General features: G+C 49.1%; 1 protein-coding gene across 2 annotated transcripts; it reads left to right on the forward strand.

Annotated features, from left to right (window-relative positions):
- On the forward strand, positions 1-24,306 carry NMS (neuromedin S). Of its 2 annotated transcripts, XM_029048491.1 has the most exons (8): positions 1-450; positions 4,960-5,015; positions 10,372-10,395; positions 17,264-17,338; positions 18,526-18,561; positions 20,427-20,468; positions 21,124-21,171; positions 24,151-24,306. In XM_029048491.1, exons 1-7 carry the CDS (start codon positions 375-377, stop codon positions 21,157-21,159), a joined length of 345 nt encoding a protein of 114 aa, XP_028904324.1. In that variant the 5' UTR covers positions 1-374; the 3' UTR covers positions 21,160-21,171; positions 24,151-24,306. The 2 variants fall into 2 exon arrangements, with proteins under 2 accessions (XP_028904324.1, XP_028904326.1); XM_029048493.1 differs by lacking the exon at positions 20,427-20,468.
- Positions 24,307-25,504: the final 1,198 nt, after the last annotated feature.

Consider the following 25,504-nt stretch of genomic DNA (forward strand, 5'->3'; position numbering starts at 1 on the left):
CTCCTCGCGCACACTCCTTCCACACACTCCTCTTCCCGCACACTCCTCCGGCACGCTATTCCCCCCACACTCCCGCACACTCCTTCCACACACTCCTCTTCCCGCACACTCCTCCCACACACTATTCCCCCCACACTCCCACACACTCCTCCCGCACACTCCTCCCGCACGCTATCCCCCCCACACTCCCGCACACTCCTTCCACACACTCCTCCCTCACACTCCTCCGACACACTCCTTCCACACACTCCTCTTCCCGCACACTCCTCTTCCCGCACACCCTTCCCCCGCACTCCTCCGGCACACTCCCCGCGCCCAGTCCGGCCCAGTCGCACGCCGCCGTCCGGAGGGTCCCGCTGGGCCCGGGCCCGGCCATGGGGCCACCGGCTCACCCGACCCCCGGGGTCGTCGCCCTCTTCTGCCTCTGGACCCTTTGGGCAGCAGCCTCGGGTAAGCCTCCCTCCCTCCCTCCCGCACCCCCGTCAGTCACCCCCGCAACTTGCCCCACCGCCCTGGGCCCCCCGAAAGGGACGGGAAGCGGGCGGGGAAAGCCGGCTCCTCGACAGACCCCGTCTAGGCGGCGGGAAAATGACCGCAGCCGTATTTTTATAACGATCATCGTCATTTCGATGGTAGGTGTTAAGCGCTCACCACGTGTCGGACGCTGTACCCGGCGCCGTACGGTGTGCGACGCGTAGTACGGGCGGACGGGGTGGGACGCACCCGGTCCCAGGTGGGGCTCGCCGTCTCAGTCCCCGTTTTACGGATGAGGCCCGGTGAAGGGAAGCGACCGGCCCGAGGTCACACGGCAGACGGGTGGCAGGGTCGGGATTTGAACCCGTGACCTTCGGACTCCCGGGCCCGTGCTCTGTCCGCGATGCCAGGCTGCTTCTCGCTCGCTTCTTCTGTGCCGAGACCGTGCTAAGCGTGGAGACGGGAAAAGTACGATCAGATGGGACGCGGTGTCTGCCCCGTACGGGTCTCGCAGTCTCAGATGGAGAGAGATCAGTTAATAATAACAATAATAATAATAATAATAATAATCGTGAGGGTATTTGTTAAAAGCTTACTATGTGCCAAGCACTGTTCTAAGCCCTGGGGGTAGTCAGGTGGTCCCACGTGGGGCTCACAGTCTTAATCCCCACTTTACAGATGAGGGAACCGAGGCACGGGAGAAGTGAAGCGACTTGCCCCAAGTCGCACAGCTGACAAGTGACGGAGGCGGGATTCGAACCCATGACCTCTGACTCCCAAACCCGGGCTCTTTCCACTCCTGACACAGAGAACTGAAGTGACTTGTCCAAGGTCATACAGCAGGGAGCGTGGCTTAGTGGAAAGAGCCCGGGCTTGGGAGTCACAGGTCGTGGGTTCTGATGTCGACTCTGCCACGTGTCTGCTGTGTGACCTTGGGCAAGTCACTTCACCTCTCGGCCTCAGTTCCCTCATCTGTAAAAATGGGGATTAAAAAATGGGAGCCTCACGTGGGACAACCCGATGACCCTGGATCTCCCCCAGCGCTTAGAACAGTGCTCTGCACATAGTAAGCGCTTAACAAATACCAACATTATTATTATTAGGTAAGGGGTGGAGGGATTAGAACCCAGGTCTGCTGCCAAGAGGACTCACTGCAGAGCTATTGACTGAGTGAGGCCCGGACTGCGGGGCCTGGGGGGATGGAGCTGTAAACTCTTCGGGGTCAGGGAATGTGTTTATTGTCGTACTGTGCTCGCCCAAGCGCTTAGTTTAGTGCTCTGCACACAATAAGCCCTCAATAAATACGAATGAATGAATGAATAAATGAATGAATGGATAGGAGCCCAGTGGGCTCAGGCGACTTTAGCCTTTCCGCATCTTGTCATCTAACGTGCCCGCTCTGAAATCCGAAGGGCCACTGGGGAGGGGCAGGTGGCTACCGAACACCGAAAGGACAGGCGACAACAACAATAATAATAATAATGTTGGTATTTGTTAAGCGCTTACTCTGTGCAGAGCACTGTTCTAAGCGCTGGGGGAGATCCAGGGTCATCGGGTTGTCCCACGTGAGGCCCACAGTCTTCATCCCCATTTTCCAGATGAGGGAACTGAGACCCGGAGAAGTGAAGCGACTTGCCCAGTCACCCAGCTGCCGAGTGGCAGGGCCGGGATTCGAACCCGTGACCTCTGACTCCCCAGCCCGGGCTCTTTCCGCTGAGCCCCGCTGCTTCTCTGATGGGACGGGCGAAGGGGATGAGGAGGTCCTCGTGAGCAGGTGGCTCGGAGTAAGGTTGTTTCGGAATTAATAATAATGATAATATTAACAATTATGGCATGTAAGGGCCGAGCACTGTTCTACACACTGGGGTAGTCAGGCTGGACACAGTCCCTGGCCCACCTAGGACTCACCCATTTTACAGACGAGGGAACTGAGGCCCAGAGAATTCATTCAATTCAATAGTATTTATTGAGCGCTCACTATGTGCAGAGCACTGTACTAAGCGCTTGGAATGGACAAATCGGTAACAGATAGAGACGGTCCCTGCCCTCTGACGGGCTTACGGTCTAATCGGGGGAGACGGACGGACGAGAACGATGGCAATAGATAGAATCGAGGGGAAGAACATCTCATTAAAACAATAGCAAATAAATAGAATCAGGGTGATGTACGTCTCATTAACAAAATAAATAGGGCGATGAAGATCTAGACAGTCGAGCGGACGAGTAGGGTGCCGAGGGGAGGGGAAGGGAGAGGGGGAGGAGCCGAGGGAAAGGGGGGAGAAGAGGGTTTAGCTGCGGAGAGGTGAAGGGGGGGTAGAGGGAGCAGAGGGAAAAGGGGAGCTCAGTCTGGGAAGGCCTCTCGGAGGAGGTGAGCTCTAAGTAGGGTTTTGAAGAGGGGAAGAGAATCAGTTTGGCGGAGGTGAGGAGGGAGGGCGTTCCGGGACCGCGGGAGGACGCGGCCCGGGGGTCGACGGCGGGACGGGCGAGACGGAGGGACGGCGAGGAGGTGGGCGGCGGAGGAGCGGAGCGTGCGGGGTGGGCGGTGGAAAGAGAGAAGGGAGGAGAGGTAGGAAGGGGCAAGGTGATGGAGAGCCTCGAAGCCTAGAGTGAGAAGTTTTTGTTTTGTGTGGAGGTCGGTAGGCGAAAATGGGGCTGAAGACTGGGAGCCTCACGTGGGACAACCCGATGACCCTGTATCTATCCCAGTGCTTAGAACAAGTGCTCTGCACATAGTAAGCACTTAACAAAAACCAATATCATTATTATTATAGAATCAAGGGGATGTGCACCTCATTAACAACATAAATAGGGTAATGACTGTGAGCCCCACGGGCTTAACAAATACCATAATTAATTATTATTATACGATGATCTATGTGGGAGTGGGACTGAAGGAGGAAATTCAATAAATGTATGGCTCGAAACAGACACGAATGTAGGTATGTAAGTGTGTATGCATATCTATCTCTCTATAAAAGCTCATCTCTATGCTGTAAACTCATTATGGGCGGGGAACGCGTCTGCTAATTCCGACGTATTGTACTCTCCCAGGCTCTTAATACAGTGTTCTGCACATATTAAGCGCTCGGTAAAGACCATTCATTGACGTCTCTGCCACTTGTCAGCTCTGTGACTGTGGGCAAGTCACTTTACTTCTCCGTGCCTCGGTTCCCTCATCCGTAAAATGGGGATTAAGACTGTGAGCCTCACGTGGGACAACCTGATTACCCTGTATCTCGCCCGGCGCTTAGAACAGTGCTCGGCACATAGTAAGCGCTTAACAAATACCAACATTATTATTATCTCTCTCTCTCTCTGCACATGCTGAATGTGTAAGTGGCCCCGATGAACCAACCCTCCTGTAAATCAGTTTTTACAACTGAGAGACTTAGGAACTTCCGCTCATGGAGTTCAGAAGCCGGAGCTAATGGATTGGAAACTTGGATTCCTTAGAAACTCAGCTTTTCTCGAGTCCAATATTCCCACCGAGCGGGAAGTGGATAAAGAGTACAGATCTGGGGGCTGAGGACCTGGGTTATTATTATTATAGTATTTATTAAGCACTTGCTGGGATATTAAGCGCTGGGGTAATGAGGTTGTCCCACGTGGGGCTCACAGTCTTCATCCCCGTTTTCCAGATGAGGTCACTGAGGCCCAGAGAAGTGAAGTGACTTGCCCAAACTCACACAGCTGACAAGTGGCGGAGCCGGGATTAGAACCCACGACCTCTGACTCCCAAGCCCGTGCTCTTTCCACTGAGCTTCTCTAAAACTTCAACTCCTCTTGAACCTGCTAGTTCGTTCAACTTGCGTCGCTGGTGTTGGAAGTGAATTCCGCGGGCTTATTCCCCGCTGGGTGAGGAGGCCGGCGGACGGAGGGATCGGAGAGGAAAGGCAGTGTGCTGCGGCCTGTTAGCAAAAGCCATTCCGAGGACGCACGGTTACACAAATACACAAAAGCTAAGAGGCTTACAAACACATGGGAAAGGAGAATGAGGAAGAAGGAAGGAGAGAGACGGAGACAGGCGGACAGAGAGGGGCAGAGAGCATCGAGGAATATGGAATATGTGAATTTATTTTCCACTTGAAGCCGAGTGAAGAGAATTGGCTTCAATCCAGGCTGATCCTTGTTTCTAGCGTAGTAGGTGCCTGCTGCTCGAGGATTGTAAATTATCTCTACCCCTGTGTTTCATCTCCTCTCCTTCCCCTTTTGCCTTTCGTTTATTTTAATGTTATTATTATTATTATTATTCCCCCGATTAGACTGAGAGCCCATCGTTGGGCAGGGATCCTCTCTATCTGCTGCCAATTTGTACCTCTTAGTACAGTGCTCTGAACATAGTAAGCGCTCAATAAATACTATTAAATGAATTCTTATTATTATGTTTATAAATAGTAATCTCCATATATTCATTTTCTGATAAATCTTTGAAAGCCTGCGCCGTAATTGCATCCTTTAACATTTGTTTGTGGTTTACTGTGACAGGATTTCCTCAGCTAAGGCCTCATTCCTTGGATGATTTGGATATGGCCAAACTTGAGGTATGCCATCTTTTATTACCCTCTCAAATTACAATTACGAGGTATCTAAGAAATGTATCACACAGATATTGCTCAGGAAAACCTGAGCTTTATTTAGGCTCATGGAAGCAGATCTACCAGAGCTAAATCCTAGTCACTTTCACGCTCCCACTGGAAGAGTTCTTAAAGGTTTACTTACAGGTTGGTGTGGGAAACCGAATATCCAAGTTGCTAAACAGCGTCTTGGTGAAAACCGCGAATGCTTGTAATAAGATACTCTGGATTTCAAACACCTGTCATATTTAAATCTCTTCCCTGTCTTTGTGCATAATTTCTTTTAATTGTTTTCAAGGGATGAGCCAACCCCAAGTAATAGACTTGTAAGTCACTTGCAAGCCCCTCAGATACATTGGTGTGTGTTGCCCCTCAAATGCATTTCTGAAAAAAATGATGTATTATTATAAGGAGCATTAATGATCAAACAATGTCATGTTATTATAAGAAGCATTAATGATAAAACAGTGTCACCGATCTTTTCGGTTTAAATGCTTAGTACAGTGCTCTGCACATAGCAAGCTCTCAATAAATACTATTGAATCAATGAATGAGTGTTTAAGATCTGAATGTATGCAGGATTTTCCTTCTACTTATTTTTACTAACTCAGGAGCAAACGCATCATCTAATCAACCTATTCTCACTATGAAGAACTTGTATCTTCATAGAACTATATTAGAATTATTTTCGTAATCCAATAAGGCCCGGAAATAAGTATCAGCACGGGGGCTAATAGGAATCAGACAACCCTTTTGAGAAGCAAGCCAGGATTGGTGAACATGGAATAGACTCCCTTTTGTTGATTTCTCTCTTGTCTGGGTTTCATGGGAAACTTAGTTGACATTTTTATACTGGCTACTGGGCATATCCTTGTTCATCTTCCTCCTGCTCCCTCTATTTATAAAGAAAAAAAAGAGATCTATCTTCTCCGTCATCTTCTAAGCTCCTTGAGGGGTTGGAGCTGGTGCCTCCTTCTCTTCTGGGCTCACAAGTGTTTTGCAGACAGTAGGGACTCAATACATATCATTTAAAAAAATTAATTAATGTTTTTAAGCCAGGAGAGATGAGGGTATCCAGTAGGCGCTTCCACTGCCTTGGTTCTCCCAAGCTGAACCCTGTTCACCTTGCTCAGCTCTCCAACAGCAAGAGAGTATTTAGGTGAATCAGTAGCCAATCTGGTCGAAGAAGTTGCCCAGAGAGAAGTTGTAACTAGGTAATTTGCAGCTTTGGCAGGCCACCTGGTGGGCTTCCCAGTGCGCTTTGCTATTTTATCTGACTGGAAATTGTACCTGCGGATGCAAACATGCTAGAATAACAAACACGAGGGAGGGCCTTCCCTTCTTCCATCCTTCAGGTTTGAGGATGATGCTAATGGTGATTAGATTTGATCATCCTGGGTAGGTGTGGCTAGTAAAACCAATCCCTTCCATGAAAAGATTAATCCTTATTTCAAATACTGAATTTTCTGACCCCTGGTGTTTGGTGCTGTTTTCTTTCCGGCCTCTTGACGGGTCAAAATCTTCCCGAAGCCTCTGCTCCAGGACAGTTATTTCACACCAGGCAGATGTATCTTCTGCAGCTGTGTCCTAGCGGTCCGCTGCGCGCTTTAAAGGTTTTGCTTTGTGGTCTTATTAAAAGATTTTTTAATGCCTGTTTTCCCTCCTACTTAGACTGGGAGCCCCAAGTGGGACAGGGAGACTGTGTCCAACCTGATCAGTTTGTATCTCCTCCAGAGCTCAGAGCAGTGTTTGACACATAGTAAGCACTTAACAAACGCCATAATTATTCTTTTAAGGATTCTGTTCATCTCCTCAACGGTGATTTATCACTTCATTTAATGGGTCCTAATCCCGGCTCTTCTATTTGCCTGCTTTGTGACCTTGGGCCTCAGTTTCCTCCTCTGTAAAATAGGGATTAAATATAGATGGGACCAACCTGATTATCTCGTATCTTCCTCAGTGCTTAGTAGGCACTTGAAAAATACCACAAGTATTACATTTATTATTATCGTTAGTCCTATTATGACGGAACAAGGTAAAACTTGGTCAGAACCACAGGCGACACGGTCTTCCGGCAAAACGTAAAGGAGGACTAGGTGTTTGGCTTTCTTTGTCCCCAGGAAGCCAATCCCGTAGTCTGAATGTGACCGACAGGGTTTATGCTAAACTAGGGAAAAAGAAGCTTCGAAGAGCAGGCAAAGGAACATCCAGATTACTTTCTGCAGGGGAAGAAAGAAACAGGATCGTAGGCCGTTGTACCTCACTCTAGATGTGAGCTCATTGTGGGCAGGGAACGTGTCTTCCAACTCTGTTATATTGTACTCTCCCAAGCGCGTAATAATGTTGGTATTTGTTAAGCGCTTACTGTGTGCAGAGCACTGTTCTAAGCGCTGGGGTAGATACAGGGTCATCAGGTTGTCCCACATGAGGCTCACGGTCTTGATCCCCATTTTACAGATGAGGTAACTGAGACACAGAGAAGTTAAGTGACTTGCCCACAGTCACACAGTAGTACAGAGGTCTGCAGAAAGCAATACCATCATTTGATCGGTTAGTCAGAGCCGATGAAGTTCAGCCAAGACTTCCGCGGGGCTTTTAAAAATGCTAAACAGTGGTGTTTTATCTCACCATCGTTACCATATGTTGCTTGATTGCGCAGGAAGAAGGGACAGAGATGGAGTGGCTCCTTGGAGATAAGAATAAATTCATGAAAACTTTAATAAGCGTAGTTTCTCTCTGCACATTTGCGCACCTAGAAGCAGCGTGGCTCAGTGGGAAGAGCCCGGGCTTGGGAGGCAGAGGTCATGGGTTTGAATCCCAGCTCTGCGGCTTGCTAGCTGTGTGACTTTGGGCAAGTCACTTCACTTCTCTGGGCCTCAGATACCTCATCTGTAAAATGGGGATTAAAACTGTGAGTCCCACGTGGGACAATCTGATCGCTCTGTATCCCCCCAGCGCTTAGAACAGTGCTTTGCACATAGTAAGGGCTTAACAGATACTACCATTTTTATCCTGGCTCCGCCACTTGTCAGCTGTGTGACTGTGGGCAAGTCACTTCACTTCTCTGGGCCTCAGTTCCCTCATCTGTAAAATGGGGATTAAAACTGTGAGCCCCACGTGGGGCAACCTGATCATCCTGTATCTACCCCAGCGCTTAGAACAGTGCTCGGCACATAGTAAGCGCTTAACAAATACCAACATTATTAATCCCCTTGTCAGCTGTGTGACTTTGGGCGAGTCCGCCTCAGTTACCTCATCTGTAAAATGGGGATTAAGACCGCGAGCCCCGCCTGGGACAATCTGATAGCCTTGCATCTAGAACAGCGCTCAGCATATAGTAAGCGCTTCACAAATGTCATCGTTTCATTATCATCACCCCAGCATTGAAGCACAGGGTGCTCAACGTCACAATCATTAATGTAATAATTAATATATATATATATATATATATATATAATAACAGGCAGGCGATCTGGCTGGATTCCGGTCAGGTTCAGATACCCTGTCAAGACCTTTCCTCCGGGGCAGGAGGCAAGAAGGCCGGGCATCTCTGGGCACGTACAAGGACTTGGTGCAAATCTAGCTGTCTCAAATGAAGAAACACCACTGGTTTTTTCCTCCCCTCCCCGCTGTCGCGTTCTGGAGCTCAAAAACCCGTACATATCCAGAATCTGTTAATTTCTAATAAGGTCGGCCTCCTCCACCTCGACTGTGAGATCACCGTAGGCAGGGAACGAATCTACCGGCTCAGTCGTACTCGCCCAAGCGTGGAGCCCACAGTGAGCACTCAGTAATTCCCACTGGTCGACCGACGTATAAATAAATTGTGGTATTTGGTAAGCGCTTGCTATGTGCAAAGCACTGTTCTAAGCGCTGGGGGATACAAGGTGATCAGTTTGTCCCACGTGGGGCTCACAGTTTTAATCCCCATTTGACAGATGAGGGCACTGAGGCACAGAGAAGTTAAGTGACTTGCCCAAGGTCACACAGCTGACTAGCGGCGGAGCCGGGATCCCTGACTCTCACGGGATCCCGTGATCTCTGACTCTCAAGCCCGCGGTCTTTCCACTGAGCCCCGCTGCTTCTCAATATGTGTGATACGTGTAATTTATTTATACATATTAATGTAAGCTCCTTGGGAGCAGGGAAAGGGTCTACCAGCTTTGTTTTATTGTAATACTACTAATAATAATGATGTTGCTATTTGTTGAGCGCTTACTATGTGCCGAGCACTGCTCCAAGCGCTGGAGTAGATACAGAGTCATCAGATTGTCCCACGTGAGGCTCACGGTCCTAATCCCCATTTTACCGATGAGGGAACCGAGAAGTTAAGTGGCTTGCCCGAGGCCACACAGCCGACAAGCAGCGGAGGCGGGATTAGAACCCACGACCTCTGACTCCCAAGCCCGGGCTCTTTCCACTGGGCCACGTGCTCTCCCAAACTCTTAGCGCAGTGGTCTGCACACAGTAAGTGCTCAGTAAATACCGCTGATTGATGTGTATAATAATAATGTTGCTATTTGGTAAGCGCTTACTATGTGCCGAGCACTGTTCTAAGCGCCGGGGTCAATAGATTGTCCCACGTGAGGCTCACAGTCTCCATCCCCATTTTCCAGATGAGGGAACTGAGGCGCCGAGAAGCCAAGTGACTTGCCCACAGTCACACAGCTGACGGGTGGCGGAGTCGGGATTCGAACCCACGCCCTCTGCCTCCTAAACCCGGGCTCTTTCCCCTGAGCGACGCCGCTTCTCACCCGAGCTGTGCAGGGCAGTTTAGCTCCATCACTCTGCTTTTAGTTCTCTTCCTGATGGGATTGTTGAGTTTCCCTGCCCCCGGCGAGCTTACGGTCCAGAGATCGTGTCTGTCGACCCGACCGTACTCTCCCAAACGCTCAGTACAATGTTCTGCGCACAGTAAGAACTGCTTTAGCCCGTCGGCCTAGAGATCGACGCTGGAGGCGGGTGATCCTGCCAGCGGTGCGTAGGTGACCCCCCAAAACCCCGGGGAGGCCGCGAGGATCTTGCCCGCGACTTGTGCATCTTCTTCCGAAGGGAACGATAACGTGGGAGAAACCGTGAGTTCTTCCTACAGGCTTGGCAAAGCGAAACACTATTTTCAAGCCACCCATCGGCTATTTCTCCGGTGAATTGCATCTGAATGAATCGCTCTGTCTTTGAGATGGCCGGTTTAGGTACGGCCATCTGGTCCCGCCGTAATAAATAGCCTGCAAGTAAATACGGTAAGCTCATTTCCCGTCTCTCGCTGCGTTCTTTTTCTTACTCGACATCCTCCGTAACCCGCACGTATTCTTCTCTTTCCTAGAAAACCCAGGAAATGTTTAAAAGGGTGAGTGTCTTTTATCTCGGCGTTATCCATTCAGTGTGAATTGTGTTGAAGACCGAAATCGCTTTTTTTAAATTTCGTTTTTATTTCACTGCTTCAGAACCCAGCATTCAACCTATCCAGTTAAATGAGACTGTAAGCCCGTCCATGGGCAGGGACTGTCTCTATCCGTTGCCGATATGTACATTCCAAGCGCTCAGTACAGTGCTCTGCGCATAGTAAGTGCTCAATAAATACTATTGAATGAATCTGAGATCAGTATTTCTGCATGATCATCGTGATTTTCTCGAAACCTATTTAATTTAGGACAAATACCCCTGTGTTCATGCATGCGGTTGGGAGTTCAGCGCGCGTTCCCGTCCAAATCTCTCATTATGACGGTTGCTAGAAAGCTTCAGGAGATGCGTGGCTGTGGATACTTTGAAGATGGGCTCTATCTGTTGCCCAGTTGTCCATTCCAAGCGCTTAGGACGGTGCTCTGCACATAGGAAGCGCTCAATAAATACTATTGAATGAAAGAATGAATGGCCTGGGAGTGGACTTTGTGAATTAGACTCGGCAGTTTTCAAAGCGGGGGAGAAAGAGAGCTGACGAGAACACTGTGGATCGCCCTAGTGCTGTCCCCTGTCACCCTTTTAAGCCATTACGTTGTCTTTATTGCCTTTCTTGAGTACTTTTCCAAGTGCTTAGCACAGTGCCCTGCGCTCGGTGGATGCTTAATGATTACCCTTACTATCTCAACCCGCTCCCCATCCTTTAAACTGCTGACCCTGCGGCTCCCTGGGCACCCCTATCCCTCCTCATTTAACCTGAATAGCCCCCCACCCCCCTGGAGCCGTGCCAGCCCCCTCCCTGCCTTTACCTCCCCTTCCCTAGCCCTTCCCTACCGCGTTCCCCTCCGGCCTCTGTTCTGAGACACCCCCCCCCCCAAATAATAATAACGATCGTAATAACTGTGGTATTAAGCGCTTACTATGTGTCAAACACCATCCTGAGCGCTGGGGTGGATACAGATCGGGTAGATCCCCATTTCACAGAAACTGAAGCCCAGAGAAGTGAACCGATCTGCCCCAGGTCACACAGCAGACGAGTGGCCGAGGCGGGATTAGAACCCGGCGCCTTCTGACTCCCGGACCCGGGCTCTATCCACAGCATAGTTGTTTCCTCCCTGATCTCTCCCTGCCTCCGGTCTCTACCCTGTTACCTTGAGGCTTTTGAGGTGATGGGCAACCGGGGGGCTGGAAGAGCACCTCAAGGCAGGAGAGAGGCAGTCGTACAGGGAGGGGAGGGGGAGACGCGTCTTAAAACCAAAAGACAGAGGATTTGGTGATTCAGTGGTCTTGTGTACAGCGTTCTGGGCACGGCCTTCAAGAGGAGGACGGGGACTATATAACATAAGCAGGCCTCGGCTGCGCAAAATTGGCAACCCGCGCTGGGTGACTCGTTCATCCGATCGGATTTATCGAGCCCTTGCTGTGCGCAGAACGCTGTACTAAGCGCTGGAGTACGCGGATGCTTAGACCCCTCCGTAGCACTGACACATACACAGCTCGATATTCCCTTCCTCCTACCTCTGATTTATTTTAGCGTTTGTCACCCCTTCCTACACTCTAACGCCCTACGGGCGGGGATTATGCGGTCATTCATTCAGTCCTATTTATTGAGTGCTCACCGTGTACGGAGCACTGTAATAAGCGCCTGGGACAATACAATACACAACACACCGACACGTTCCCCGCCCGCAGTGAGCTTACGGTTTAGACAGACGTCAGTACAAAATAAATCACAGGCGCTGTGGGACGGCGCCGAAGGGAGTGGGAGAAGAAGAAAGGAGGGGTTTAGTCAGGGAAGGCCTTTTGGAGGAGATGTGCCTTCAGTAAGGCTTTGAAGGTGGGGAGGGTGAATTATGAGAGAAGCTCGGTGGAAAGAGCCCGGGCTGGGGAGTCAGAGGTCATGGGTTCGAATCCCGGCTCTGCCACTTGGCAGCTGGGGGACTGCGGGCAAGTCACTTCACTTCTCTGTGCCTCAGTGACCTCAACTGTAAAACGGGGATTAACTGTGAGCCTCACGTGGGACAACCTGATGACCCTGTGTCTCCCCCAGCGCTTAGAACAGTGCTCTGCACAGAGGAAGCGCTTGACAAATGCCAACGTTATTATTATTATGAGTCTACGAGTAGATTTACAAACATTCTCGCAAGCATTCAGTACAGTCCACTGCCTGCCTCCCCTCTAGACTGAAAACTCCTTGTGGACTGGTCTACCAACTCAGCTATGTCGCACCATCCCAAGGTCTAGTACAGTGCAATAAATGCAGTGAGCACTCAGTAAATACCCCCGACTGATTGCTCAGCACGCGGTAGTCGTTCAATAGACGTTATTGATTAATTCCCAAAGAATTCCCTAGAATGTGGCTTCCGGACATAAAATGACACGCGTCACTCATCAGCACCCAGGGGTGCTGGGAGGCCAGATGAGGGGAAGAAATATCCTCCCTACCCTTAGGATAGTAACGCAGATAAAAACGAGGGTTACCATTATCGGCGTGGCTTAGTGCCCAGTGGCTAGGGAGTCCGAGGTCGTGAGTTCTAATCCCGACTCCGCCCTTTATCGGCTGTGTGACTTTGGGCAAGCGCTTGGTACAGTGCTCTGCACATAGTAAGCTCTCAATAAATACTATTGAAAAAAATGAATGAACTTAACTTCTCTGTGCCTCAGTTCCCTCATCTGTAAAATGGGGATTATGACTGTGAGCCCCACCTTGGACCCCCCCCCCCTTACCTTGTCTCTACCCCAGCGCTTAGAACCGTGCTTGGCGCATAGTAAGCGCTTAACAAATACCACGTTATTATTATTATCAGTCGTGGAGGAACCAAAAAGCAAGAGCCCGGGCTTGGGAGTCAGAGGTTGTGTGTTCAAATCCCGGCTCTGCCACTGGTCAGCTGTGTGACTGCGGGCAAGTCACTTCACTTCTCGGGGCCTCAGTTCCCTCATCTGTAAAATGGGGATGAAGATTGTGAGCCTCAGGTGGGACAACCTGATCACCCTGTATCTACCCCAGCCCTTAGAACAGTGCTCTGCACATAGTAAGCGCTTAACGAATACCAAGATTATTGTTATTACCGTGCTTGCTCCTTTTCTAGTTTGCAATCATACCCAGCCGTTCCTTGATTTAAAAACGGAACGATGGGTCCGCAAGTCTCCAGACTCTAATCGATCAATCAGTGGTATTTATTGAGCACGTACCGTGTGCGGAGCACTGTACTGAAGGCTTGGGAGAGTACAGCGTAACAGAGTTGGTAGACACGGTCCCCGACCGCGGGAAACTTGCAGTTAACCGGTCTGCTGCTCGGGAGCAGCAATTTCTGTGGTCTAGCCGAAAGACTGGGAGTTGGAGGATCCGATTCTAAACCCGGCTCTGCCAGTTGCCTGCTGTGTGACCTTGGGCTAGTCACTTAGCTTCTCTGGGCCTCAATCTCCTCTTGTGTCAAATATGGGATTCGATACTTGTTCTCCTTCCTTTAAGACTGTGAGCCTCACGTGGGCCCATGTGTCCAACCTTGATTATCTTGTATCCACCCCAGTAAAGTGCTTGGCACAGAGTCGGCGCTGAAGAAATATCACCACCATCACCAACCCCCGGTTTGGCTTTGGTCTGGCTCGGGAGAACGAAAGTTAGTGAATCAAGCAGTTTAGCAAGAGAGAGACAGTTTTCTCAATTCTGGCTACGAGAAGCATCAGAACACAGGCCTGGGAGTCGGAAGGAGCTGAGTTCTAATATGGGTTCTGCCACTTGTCTGCTGTGTGACGTGTGTGACCAAGTCACGTAACCTCTCCGTGCCTCAGTTACATCATCGGTAAAATGGGGATCGAGACGGGGAGCCCAGTTTGGGACAAGGACTGCGTCCAACCTGATAAAATGGTTCCCACCCCAGTGCTTAGTACAGTGCCTGGCACCTAGTCAACACTTAGAAGCGTTGCGGAATGGGGCGAGTAGCGAGGTGCTTAAAGACTAAGGATTTAACTGCACAAGTGATCCAGAGGGGCGAACGACTGCAGAAAGAGCTTCGTCAAATCAGGCAACGATGGGAGGGGTCTCAGATTAATCCCTTGGCCGATATGCCAGGAATTGAGGGGGCCGCTCGCTCTCTCCTGGCATGATATGAGAAACAGAGGTGGAGATAGAGCGTTCGGCACATAGTTAAGCGCTCAGTTAATACCACTGATTGAAAAAGGAGAGAAAAGAGGTTGTGTGTTCTCCCTTCTACTTAGACTGTGAGCCCCATGCAGGAAAAGGGCAGAGTCTAGTCTGATTCATTTGTATCTTCCCCAGAGCTTAGAACAGTCCTCGATTGCTCAGCCCTTTACAAATTCCATAAAAAACGGAGAGCGCATTTAAGTGGGGCATTCATAGTGGCAAGTTAAATGAGAAAAGTAGGATAGGATGATAGTTTATGGGGATTTTTAAATGACCTAGAGAATGCAACAGAAGGAGTGGGGTCTTTCAGTCAGCCAGCCCGTCATATTTTTGAGTGATTACTGGCTGCGGAACACTGTACTCAGCAGAGGGGAGAGTACGATACAGCAATAAACAGACATATTCCCTGCCCATAATAATAATAATGTTGGTATTTGTTAAGCGCTTACTATGTGCAGAGCGCTGTTCTAAGCGCTGGGGTAGACACAGGGGAATCAGGTTGTCCCACGTGGGGCTCACGGTCTTCATCCCCATTTTACAGATAAGGGAACTGAGGCACCGAGAAGTTAAGTGACTCGCCCACAGTCACACAGCTGACAAGTGGCAGAGCTGGCATTCGAACTCATGACCTCTGACTCCAAAGCCCGGGCTCTTTCCACTGAGCCAGTGAGCTTACAGTCTAGAGGGAATGACAGATATTAATATAAATAAATCAATCACAGATACATACGTAAGTGTTGTGAGGCCGGGAGGGAGGATGGATAAGGGCGATGCAGAAGGGAGTGGGAGAAGAGGAAGGGGGGGCTTAGTCAAGGAAGACCTTTTGGAGGAGATGGGCCTTCAGTAAGGCTCCGAAGAGGGGAGAGTGATTGTCGGATTTGAGGGCGGAGGATATTCCATGGCCAGAGTCAGGACATGGGCGAGAGGTTGACGGGGAGATAGACAAGATTGCGGTTCAAGGAGAAGGTTAACATTAGAGGAGTGACGTGTGCGGGCTGGGTTGTAGTAGGAGAACCACTGGAGGTTCTTGAGGAATGGGGAAACGTAGCCTGAACGTTTTTATGAAAAGATGATCCAGGCAGCAGGGCCAAGTACGGACTGGAGAGGGGAGAGACAGAAGGCAGGGAGGTCAGCAAGGAGGGTGATAGAGTAATTCAGGCAGGGAGAGGATGAGCGATTGGATTAGCCTGATAGCAGTTTGGATGGAGAGGAAAGGGCAGATTTTAGTGACGTTGTGAAGGTGGAACCGACAGGATTTAGCGATGGATCGAATATGTGGGTTGAATGAGAGAGGAGGGGTCGAGGATAACGCCAAGATTATGGGCTTTTGAGACCGGAAGGATGGTGGTGCCATCCACAGTGTTGAGAAAGTCGTTGGGGTGGGAAGAGAAGAAGTTAAGTTTTCGACATATTAAGTTTGAGGTGACGGGAGAAGTCTTGAAAGCAGGAGGAAATGTGAGATTGCGGAGAGGACGAGAGATCAGGTCTGAAGATGTAGATTTGGCATCATCCCCACGGAGGTGGTAAGTTGAGGCCATGTGAGCGAAGGAGTTCTCCAAGGGGGAGGGTGTAGGTGGAGAACAGAAGGGGACCCAGAACTGTGATGAGACGTAAGCGCGTCATTGGGCAGGGATCGTCTCTATCTGTTGCCGTATCGTACCTTCCAAGCGCTTAGTACGGTGCTCTGCACACGGTAGGCGCTCAGTAAATACTATTGAATGAGTGAACCTTGAGGGACCTCCACGTTGAAGGGGTGGGAGGCAGAGGAGGAGCCTCTGAAATAGACCGAGAATGAGGCACCAGAGAGATAGGAGGAGAAAGAGGAGAGGACGGTGTCCGCGAAGCCGAGGTTGGATGGTGTTTCCGGGAGGAGGGGATGGAAGGCAGTGTCCAAGGCGTCTGAGAGGTCGAGGACGATTAGGATGGAGTAGAGGCCGCCGGATTGGGCAAGAAGGAGATCGTTGGTGACCTTTCCACACTAGCCCCTAAAATAGCGGAGAACAGGTTGCTAGAAAAAAGTTTGAAAATCCTTGCAGGAAAAAGTCATCTTTTCTCAACCCACTTACTCTTCCTCTGACGCCAGGTTTGTGGGTACATAGTAATAATAATAATGTTGGTATTTGTTAAGCGCTTACTATGTGCAGAGCACTGTTCTAAGCGCTGGGGGAGATACAGGGCTATCAAGTTGTCCCACGTGAGGCTCCCGGTCTTCATCCCCATTTGACAGATGAGAGGCCCAGAGAAATGAAGTGACTTGTCCACGGTCACTCAGCTGCCAAGTGGCAGAGCCGGGATTCGAACCCATGACCTCTGACTCCCAAGCCCGGGCTCTTTCCGCTGCTTCTCCTCATGGATAAAAGTGAGGTGAAAGTATCCTATTTCAAAAGACCGTGTTCTGCCCTTCTTAACGTAATGCAGAGAAACGGGGCAGAGGAAGTCTGGCCGACAGCAAAAAATGTCCCGATAAGGGCAAAACCGTGTTTTTCCCCTAAGCTTCCATTGAAGAGTGACAATCCTGAAAATTAAATCAGTTTGTCCTGAAAGCAAGAGCGGAGGGATGTGGGTTTGGGCCAGGCCGTCTTCCAAGGGCTTGTTCGAAGGAGATATCCTGTGCCTTTTGCTCTGATGGTCCTCTGCGACAAACTAGCGTTCATTCACTGTCTCTTTTTTGTAGATGGCCCTTGGGGATCCTTTAATGAGCCTTGCCGCTAAGCTCTCAGAGCGAAGAATGCAAAGATTCCTCCATCAAGTACGCTCGGGTTATTCCACTGACTCATACGGTTAGAAGTACAGCGTGGTCTTGCCTCGGGGCCTGGATTTCTGGCTTTACTCGAAGCAACTTGGCATACATTGATTCTCTCCTCCTCATCTTGCTCCGTGTATTCCTTATACCATTCATTTATTCATTCATTCCACAGAATTTATTGAGCGCTTACTCTGTGCAGAGCACTGGACAATTCGGCAACAGATAGAGACAATCCCTGCCCATTGACGGGCTTCCAGTCTAATCGGGGGAGAGAGACGGACAAAAACAAGACAACGTAATCACGATAAATAGAATCCAGGGGATGGACACCTCGTTAACGTTAATGTTTTGTCTGACATCAAGAGGGGTCTCGGTGGAACTTTTTCCTCTCCCTCTCACCCTCTGTTTTTCATCTTGGCACAGTCCGACTGAGCATTCCTGCCCGGTTCCTGGGGCCACTGACAGCCCTGAGATGTGGCCACTCTTATGTCGAAAGAGCCACTTTGGCCAAGTAGATGGGAAAGGCGTGTGGTGGGTGGGAAGCAGCGGAGCGGAGAGGGGTTAGACTCCAGAATTGCACCATCAGTCAAACCTGGGGAGAAACTGGAATTCCACAAGGACACCGAAATAAACGGAAAACCCGATCAAATATAGCAGCGCAGCTCATTCTCCCTCTAATTCAATCGTTACGTTCTCTGCAAGAACCTGATTTTGTAATAAAATCAAGTGACGGGCCTGTGCATTTTACACCTAATCCTTCGGTAGAACCCTTTAAAGATCCCACGCCCCGCTCACTCACCTCCAGATTGCCCTTCCTTTTATAGAGAAGCAGCGTGGCTCAGTGGAAAGAGCGCGGGCTTGGGAGTCAGAGGTCACGGGTTCTAATCCCGGCTCCGCCGCCAGTCAGCTGGGTGACCTTGGGCAAGTCATGTGCCTCAGTTACCTCACCTGTCAAATGGGGATTAAAAAACTGTGAGCCCCACGTGGGACCACCTTATATCCCCCAGCGCTTAGAACGGCGCTTTGCACGTAGTAAGCGCTTAACAAATACCACAGTCTATTTTATTTCTGCAATTCTTTACGCTAACCAGAGCTGGAATGGAGTCAGTAGCCCTGACAACGTACAAAAGGAAATTTAAGTTTCAGGACCCTGTATGCCTGAGGAATTAACTGATTTTGTCATGTGGCAGGACCCCCAGATTGCTCCAGTGGAGTTTTTAAAGAAGGTAAGCTAACAATTCAAATTTGTTCACTGCTAGATCTCAGTAATGAGGGAACTGTTGTTATTTTTTGTTATCAACATCATCATCACCATCATTCTTTAGATTGTGAGCTCTCTGGGGGTCAGGGACTGCATCTAATTCTTACCAGTCTATTCCCCAGTGTGTTGACTACAGTAGATCCATTATAAATAACTACTTTTAGGAAAGATTTGACTGAAAATGCTGTCTCCAGCCCCAACCTCCTCATCAACCCTTTCAGCCCCATTATCCTTAGAAGCAACGTGGCCTGGTGGAAAGAGCCCGGGCTGGGGAGCCAGAGGACATGGGTTCTAATCCTGGCTCCGCCACTTGTCTGCTGTGTGACTCTGGGCGAGTCACTTAACTTCTCTGTGCCTCAGTGACCTCCTCTGTAAAAGGAGGATTAAGACTGTGAGCCCCGCGTGGGACAACCTGATTACCTTGTTTCTATCCCAGCGCTTAGAACAGTGCTCGGTACGTAGTTAGCGCTTAACAAATGCCATTATTATTATTATTATCCTTAGACTGTGAGCCCCATATGGGGCACAGATTGGGTTCTGCCTGATTAACTTATATCCACCCCAGCTTTTAAAACAGTCCTTGACACGTAATAAGCATTTAAAAAACTGTTGGAAGAGAAGAAAGCTGGGAGCTTAGTCGTTTTGAAGTTGTCCTATCGCTGGTTCTTAGAGGGAATTCTCTTCCCCGATGTAATCTCGAATGTGTTTTCCTGAAGCATAAAGAACAGTACACTAATTTTGGGGTTTTCCTGGGTTAACTTTGATCATTCTGACCACTCGGTGACCTTCGGCAAACCATTTTACCTCTGGGATGCAGATAGGGCATCACTTCGAGTTCTAAGAAATGTGTGTCACACTCAGGATGTGTTTAATAATTACCATTACTAATTCTATGTTGGGAAGAAAACCCACCAGAAAATTTGGGATGGAATTGCATTTGGCTTGTCCAATTTTGGTTTCGTTTTCTTGATGTGGAATTTTAATTGTAGCTGAGCTCGACCTGGGTTCAGAAAACAAAAAATATTCGGATCATTTAGCTTCTTGAATGACAGCAACAATTATACTGTATGATACATACAGCCTTCGTAGGTGGCTTAGTGGAAAGCGGCGTGGCTCAGTGGATAGAGCTTGGGCCCGGGAGTCAGAAGGATCGGGGTTCTAATTCTGATCCCGCCACACGTCTGCTGTGTGACCTTGGGCAAGTCACTTAACTTATCTGGGCCTCAGTTACCTCGTCTGTAAAATGGAGATTAAGACTGTGAGCCCCATGTGGGACAGGGATTGTGTCCCACCTGATTGACTTGTCTCTACTTCAGTGCCTAGAACGGTGCTCGGCACATAGTAAGCGCTTCCCAAGTCCTAATATCATTATTATTATTATGAGGCATTTGAGCCCAGCCCCTTTTAGCAATTAACCTTTTGTGTGGCAGGGGCTCTATCAGTCAGACACTGAGTGGCCAAAGCATGGGTCTGGGAGGCAGAGGACCTGGATTCTAATTCTGGCTCTGCCGCTTGCCTGTTGGGTGACCTTGGGCAAGTCATTCGACCTTTCTGGGCATCGGTTTCCTCATCTGTAAAATGGGGATTCAATACCTGTTCCCCCTCCCCTTTAGACAGTGAGCCCATTGAGAGCCAGGGACTGTGCTTGACCCGATTATCTTGAATCTACCCCATCGCTTAGTACAGAGATAAGCACATAAAAAGCACTTAATCAATACTATAATAATAATATCATAATCATAATAATACATTATTATTAGCCTCAAAAGGCAGGGCTAGAAAATCACCTTTTAATGTGCCTCCTTAACTGTTTATGTTTTTCCTTTTCAGGATAGCCCTGGTTCCACGGGACAATCTTTTTTCCTTTTCAGGGTACTTTTCCTCATTTTCAAATCCTACTGAACTTACAACCACCTACACAGTTGCCCCAGAGGTGGGATGAGCTAGGGCAGAGCCACGATCCAGATGGGGTTAGGAACAAGCGCTCAGTATAGTGCTCTGCACATAGAAGCGCTCAATAAATGCTATTGAATGAATGAACCACTACTCATTAGGAACTGAATCTGTGATTCTCCCACAGTTCCGAAAGGTGGGAGCCTGGGACTTCAGGAAAAGTGGAGCTTTGTGGTTTGGGATTGAAAACAAAAACTGCAGGATCGTGACACCGGGTTTCTTTGGCTCAGTGTCTGACCACGAGGGTTCAAGGGCTTCCACACTTCCCTCTGCCTTTGTCAATCCATTTTGAGACAAGAAAAAAGGCCCTTTCCCGTAGCCTAAATGATGCTGAAATGGAATCTGAACCCACGTGCTTTGGGGTTAGAGACCCGTAGAACAAGCCGTCAGCACTTGAGTGGCTTTCGCCAGCTTGGACTCTGTCTAGGATGCCATTGTCTTTGCTATCGATCCAGTTAGAGAAGTGGGCCTTTCCGTCTCTCCTAGGAGAATAGGAATATCATTTTCAAAGCTTGTGGACACTGTATTTTCTTGGATGCTTTCTTCACTAGTTAACTCGTGTTTTCATTTTCAGCCTAGAAATGGAAGAAACATTGAAGGTGGCCACTAGGACTCCCAAAAGGTGATTTATACCGTGCAATCACAGTTTGTTTTTTTTTCCAGAGAAAATCTTTTTTAAGGGAAGGAACAAGGAAGCAGCACATAGTGACTATACACTTCAGATTCTAATGAGGAGGTGGTTAGTTGTTTTTAAAGGCCCAAGTAACTCTGCTAATAGCTAATATGCCTCTCCGACTTTACCTATTTCCTTCTCCTATTTTTGCTTCATACACAGTTCTCTCTCTTTATCTCCCTCTCTCCCTTCTTTCTCTCTAGAATGGGAAGATTCAACCCATGGAGAAAATCAGGAGACTATCCCAATTTGCTCACAGATTTGGGGAGGCAGTATCATTTGCTTTTATTTTCTTTACTGTTTGTTAAGCACCAGCAATTTTGAGGGCAGTCAATCAATCATATTTCTTGAGCGCTATTACGTGCAGATTAATGTACAGTGTTGACACTCGGGGGAGTGCAATATAACAGAGTTGCTAGACATCCTGGTTGCCCTCAAGGAGCTTACAGTCTAAAGAGGGAGACAGATATTGAGAGAAGTTATGAATAGGTAGATAAATGCTGTAGGACTGAGGGTGAAGAAAGGGTACAAAATCCAAGTGCAAGATGACACAGAAGGGAGGGAAAATAGGGAAATGACGGCTTAGTCTTGGAAGGCCTCTTGGAGAAGATGTGAATTTAATAAGCTTTTGAAGGTGGGGAGAGTGATGGTCTGACAAATATGGAGGTTGTGGACGAGGAGTCGGGGATGAATTAGACGAAGTAGACGAGATCGAGGTACAGCGTGTAGGTTGGCTTTAGAGAAGTGAAGTCAATATGCTGGGTTGTAGTAGGAAATCATAGGAAAGGGCAAGGGGATTGAGTACTTTAAAGCTGAAAGTAAGGAGTTTCTCTTTGATCCAGAGGTGGGTGGTAACCACTGGGGTTTTTTGAGGAGTAGGGAAACATGGACCGAAGGGTTTTATAGAAAAAACTTACTAAGCCCTGTACTCAGCACTTCACTGAGCCCTGAGGAAAGGTACAAGAATATTGACTCGGACATGGTAACCGAGAAGCAGCGTGGCTCAGTGGAAAGACCCCGGGCTTGGGAGTCAGAGGTCATGGGTTCGACCCCCGGCTCTGCCACTCGTCAGCTGGGTGACCGTGGGCAAGTCACTTCACTTCTCTGGGCCTCAGTGACCTCATCTGTAAAAATGGGGATGAAGACTGTGAGCCTCACGTGGGACAACCCTGTATCTCCCCCAGTGCTTAGAACAGTGCTCTGCACATAGTAAGCACTTAACAAATACCAACATTATTATTATTTGGCCCACAGAGGACTTGCAGTCTAGGAATGGGGAATGCAGACATGCAAGAAGTTCAATAAACTGTACATCAATGCTGGAATGGGATAATTCTCAGACTCCTCATTGCTCTAGGCAAGGCCATCCATGGTCCAGACCATTTTTTCGTAAGCTCCTCCACTAGTTCCTCGAGGACAGGGGTCATGTACACTGCTGTACTCTTCTCAAGCGCTTAGTAAAAGGGTGTGGTCTGCACAAAGTAGGCAATGAATCATTAAATACTGTCGATTAATTTCACCTTCCAGTCAAACCCTAACTCCCAGCCTACCCACGGAACACTCGTCGGGCTCCCCCTGCCTCCTCCCCTCTCAGGTCCCCAGTTTTGGAATTCCCTCAGTGCTTCTTGCTGCCTGGTGGTCACTGTTAGTCCACAATTTCTCCAGGGAGAGGAGAGTATGTGAGGATCCAGGGGCAAGCTCATAGTTCCAGGGTTGGAGGCTAAAGAACGCACTCTACCAGCTAGCAGGCTAAGGGGAAGAAAAAGTGAGGAGACCGAGGCCTGCCAGGATATTCACCTCCCCACCAAGCCCTTGAGCCGACTTGGACATTCAGGCAGTGATAGACCATTTCCACACAATGTGCAGATGCGTGGCTGTGGCCATTTCTCTTCACCCTGCCCGAAATGGTGTTTGAAGTGTGACCAGCTTATCCTGAAATCCCAGTTATCGGAGGGTCTGCTCCCTTTTGGGGGGAGCAGCCCTCTTATATCACTGGGGGCCAGGCAGTCACATAAACCCCATCCCCAGCGCATTTACAAAATGAAATTTTCTAAGTCACTTCCTGCTGGGGTGAAATCCACCCTGACCGTTGGTAGACAGCCATTTATCTGGGTCAAAGGGCCCGTGCGGTCTCCCCCATCCAGGATTCTCCCCATTCTCTCAGTAGGTCTGCGTAAAACCATCATCATAATAATGACGGTATTTTCCAAGCGCTTACTATATGATAATGCTGGTATTTGTTAAGCGCTTACTATGTGCAGAGAGCACTGTTCTAAGCGCTGGGGGAGAGCCGGGCTGATCAGGTTGTCCCACGTGAGGCTCACAGTCTTAATCCCCATTTTCCAGATGAGGTCACTGAGGCCCAGAGAAGTGAAGTGACTGGCCCACGGTCACACAGCTGACAAGTGGCGGAGCCGGGATTCGAACGCATGACCTCGGACTCCCAAGTCCGTGCTCTTTCCACTGAGCCCTGCTGCTTCTCTGAAGCGGCGAAGCACTATATGGCTCTATCCATATATGGCTCTGTATGTGGTTCTCTGACACTATATGTGCCAGGCACTTTACTGAGCGCTGCGGTGGAGACAAGCAAATTGAGTTGGACACAGTCCCTGGCCCATGGGAGGCTCACAGTCTCAATCCCCATTTTCCAGATGAGGGAACTGAGGCCCAGAGAAGTGAAGTGACTTGTCCAAGGTCACACAGCAGACAAGTGGCAGAGGCGGGATTAGAAGCCTTGAGCCCAGACCCGGGCTCTATCCACAGTGAAGTTATTTCCTCCCAAATACTGATGTTGAGGGATTTAGACAACATTGCCAGGTTTGGCCTATCCATGCCCCTCCCGATTTATAAACTTCAATCACATAGACGCTCTCAGACTTTTCTCTTTAGGCTGATATATTCTGTTTTTCCTTTTCCTTTCTTTCCTAGAATTCAATGGAAAATGAAGCCTCAGGCTGAAGGATTAGCTCAGTGTCTTTATTCCAAACTGCGGTTGGGCTTCATATTGGTTTGATCTAAATGACGACACTGGAATAGACTTGAGTATGCAATTCTGTATCAAATAAACTTGCAACCATTAATATTCTCTTGCGGAAGATTCTTTCTACACTCCACGTTAACTTGATGCTGTTTGCAATATTTGCCTCCTGGGTGTGGCTCAGTGGCAAGAGCCCGGGCTTGGGAGTCAGAAATCATGGGTTTGAATCCCGGCTCTGCCACTTGTCAGCGGTGTGACTGTGGGCAGGTCACTTCGCTTCTCTGTGCCTCAGTTACCTCATCTGTAAAGTGGGGGTTAAGACTGTGAGCCCCATGTGGGACAACCTGATGACCCTGTATCTACCCCAGCGCTTAGAACAGTGCCCTGCACATAGTAAGCACTTAACAAATACCAACATTATTAAGAGCCCGGGCTTGGGAGTCAGAGGTGATGGGTTCGAATGCCGGCTCTGCCACTTGTCAGCTGGGTGACTGTAGGCAAGTCACTTAACTTCTCTGTGCCTCGGTTACCTCATCTGTAAAAATGGGGATGAAGACTGGGAGCCTCACGTGGGACAACCTGATGATCCTGCATCTCCCCCAGCGCTTAGAACAGTGCTCTGCACAGAGTAAGCGCTTAACAGATACCAATATTATTATTATTATTATTAGTTTTGGTATTTATTAAGTTCTTTCTGTGTAACAATGATAACTTTGGTTTTGGTTAAGCGATAAGCGCTGGGGTGGATACAAGCAAATCGGGTCGGACACAGTCCCCATCCCACATGGGGCTCCCAATCTGGATCCCCGTTTTACAGATGAGGTAAATGAGGCACAGAGAAGAGAAGTAACTTACCCCAGGTCACCCAGCAGAAAGGTGGCAAAGGCAGGATTAGAACTCATGACCTCCTGACTCCCAGGCCCGTGCTCTATCCACGACACCATGCTGCTTCTGGGTTATCACTGAGTCGGGACAACCGTAACACATTGATAATAATGTTGGTATTTGTTAAGCGCTTACTATGTGCATAGCACGGTTCTAAGCGCTAGGGTAGATACAGGGTCATCAGGTTGTCCCACGGGAGGCTCCCAGTTAATCCCCATTTTACAGATGAGGGAACTGAGGCCCGGAGAAGTGAAGTGACTCGCCCACAGTCACACGGCTGCCAAGTGGCAGAGCCGGGATTCGAACCCATGAACTCTGACTCCCAAACCCGGGCTCTTCCCATTGAGCCACGCTGCTTTGGGGTTCAGAATCTAGCCGGGGGGACGTGGCTAACAGAGGACTGCCGACAGCAACAGAGTC

The sequence above is a fragment of the Ornithorhynchus anatinus genome, chromosome 20 (genome assembly GCF_004115215.2).
Source record: "Ornithorhynchus anatinus isolate Pmale09 chromosome 20, mOrnAna1.pri.v4, whole genome shotgun sequence".
NCBI classification, from domain to species: Eukaryota; Metazoa; Chordata; class Mammalia; order Monotremata; family Ornithorhynchidae; genus Ornithorhynchus; species Ornithorhynchus anatinus.

Coding starts and splice junctions, on each gene's coding strand:
- NMS (XM_029048491.1), top strand. CDS start 375: ATGGGGCCACCGGCTCACCCGACCCCCGGGGTCGTCGCCCTCTTCTGC. Junction 10,396..17,263: donor CCCAGGAAATGTTTAAAAGG/GTGAGTGTCTTT, acceptor TCTTTTTTGTAG/ATGGCCCTTGGGGATCCTTT. Junction 17,339..18,525: donor TGCAAAGATTCCTCCATCAA/GTACGCTCGGGT, acceptor GTCATGTGGCAG/GACCCCCAGATTGCTCCAGT.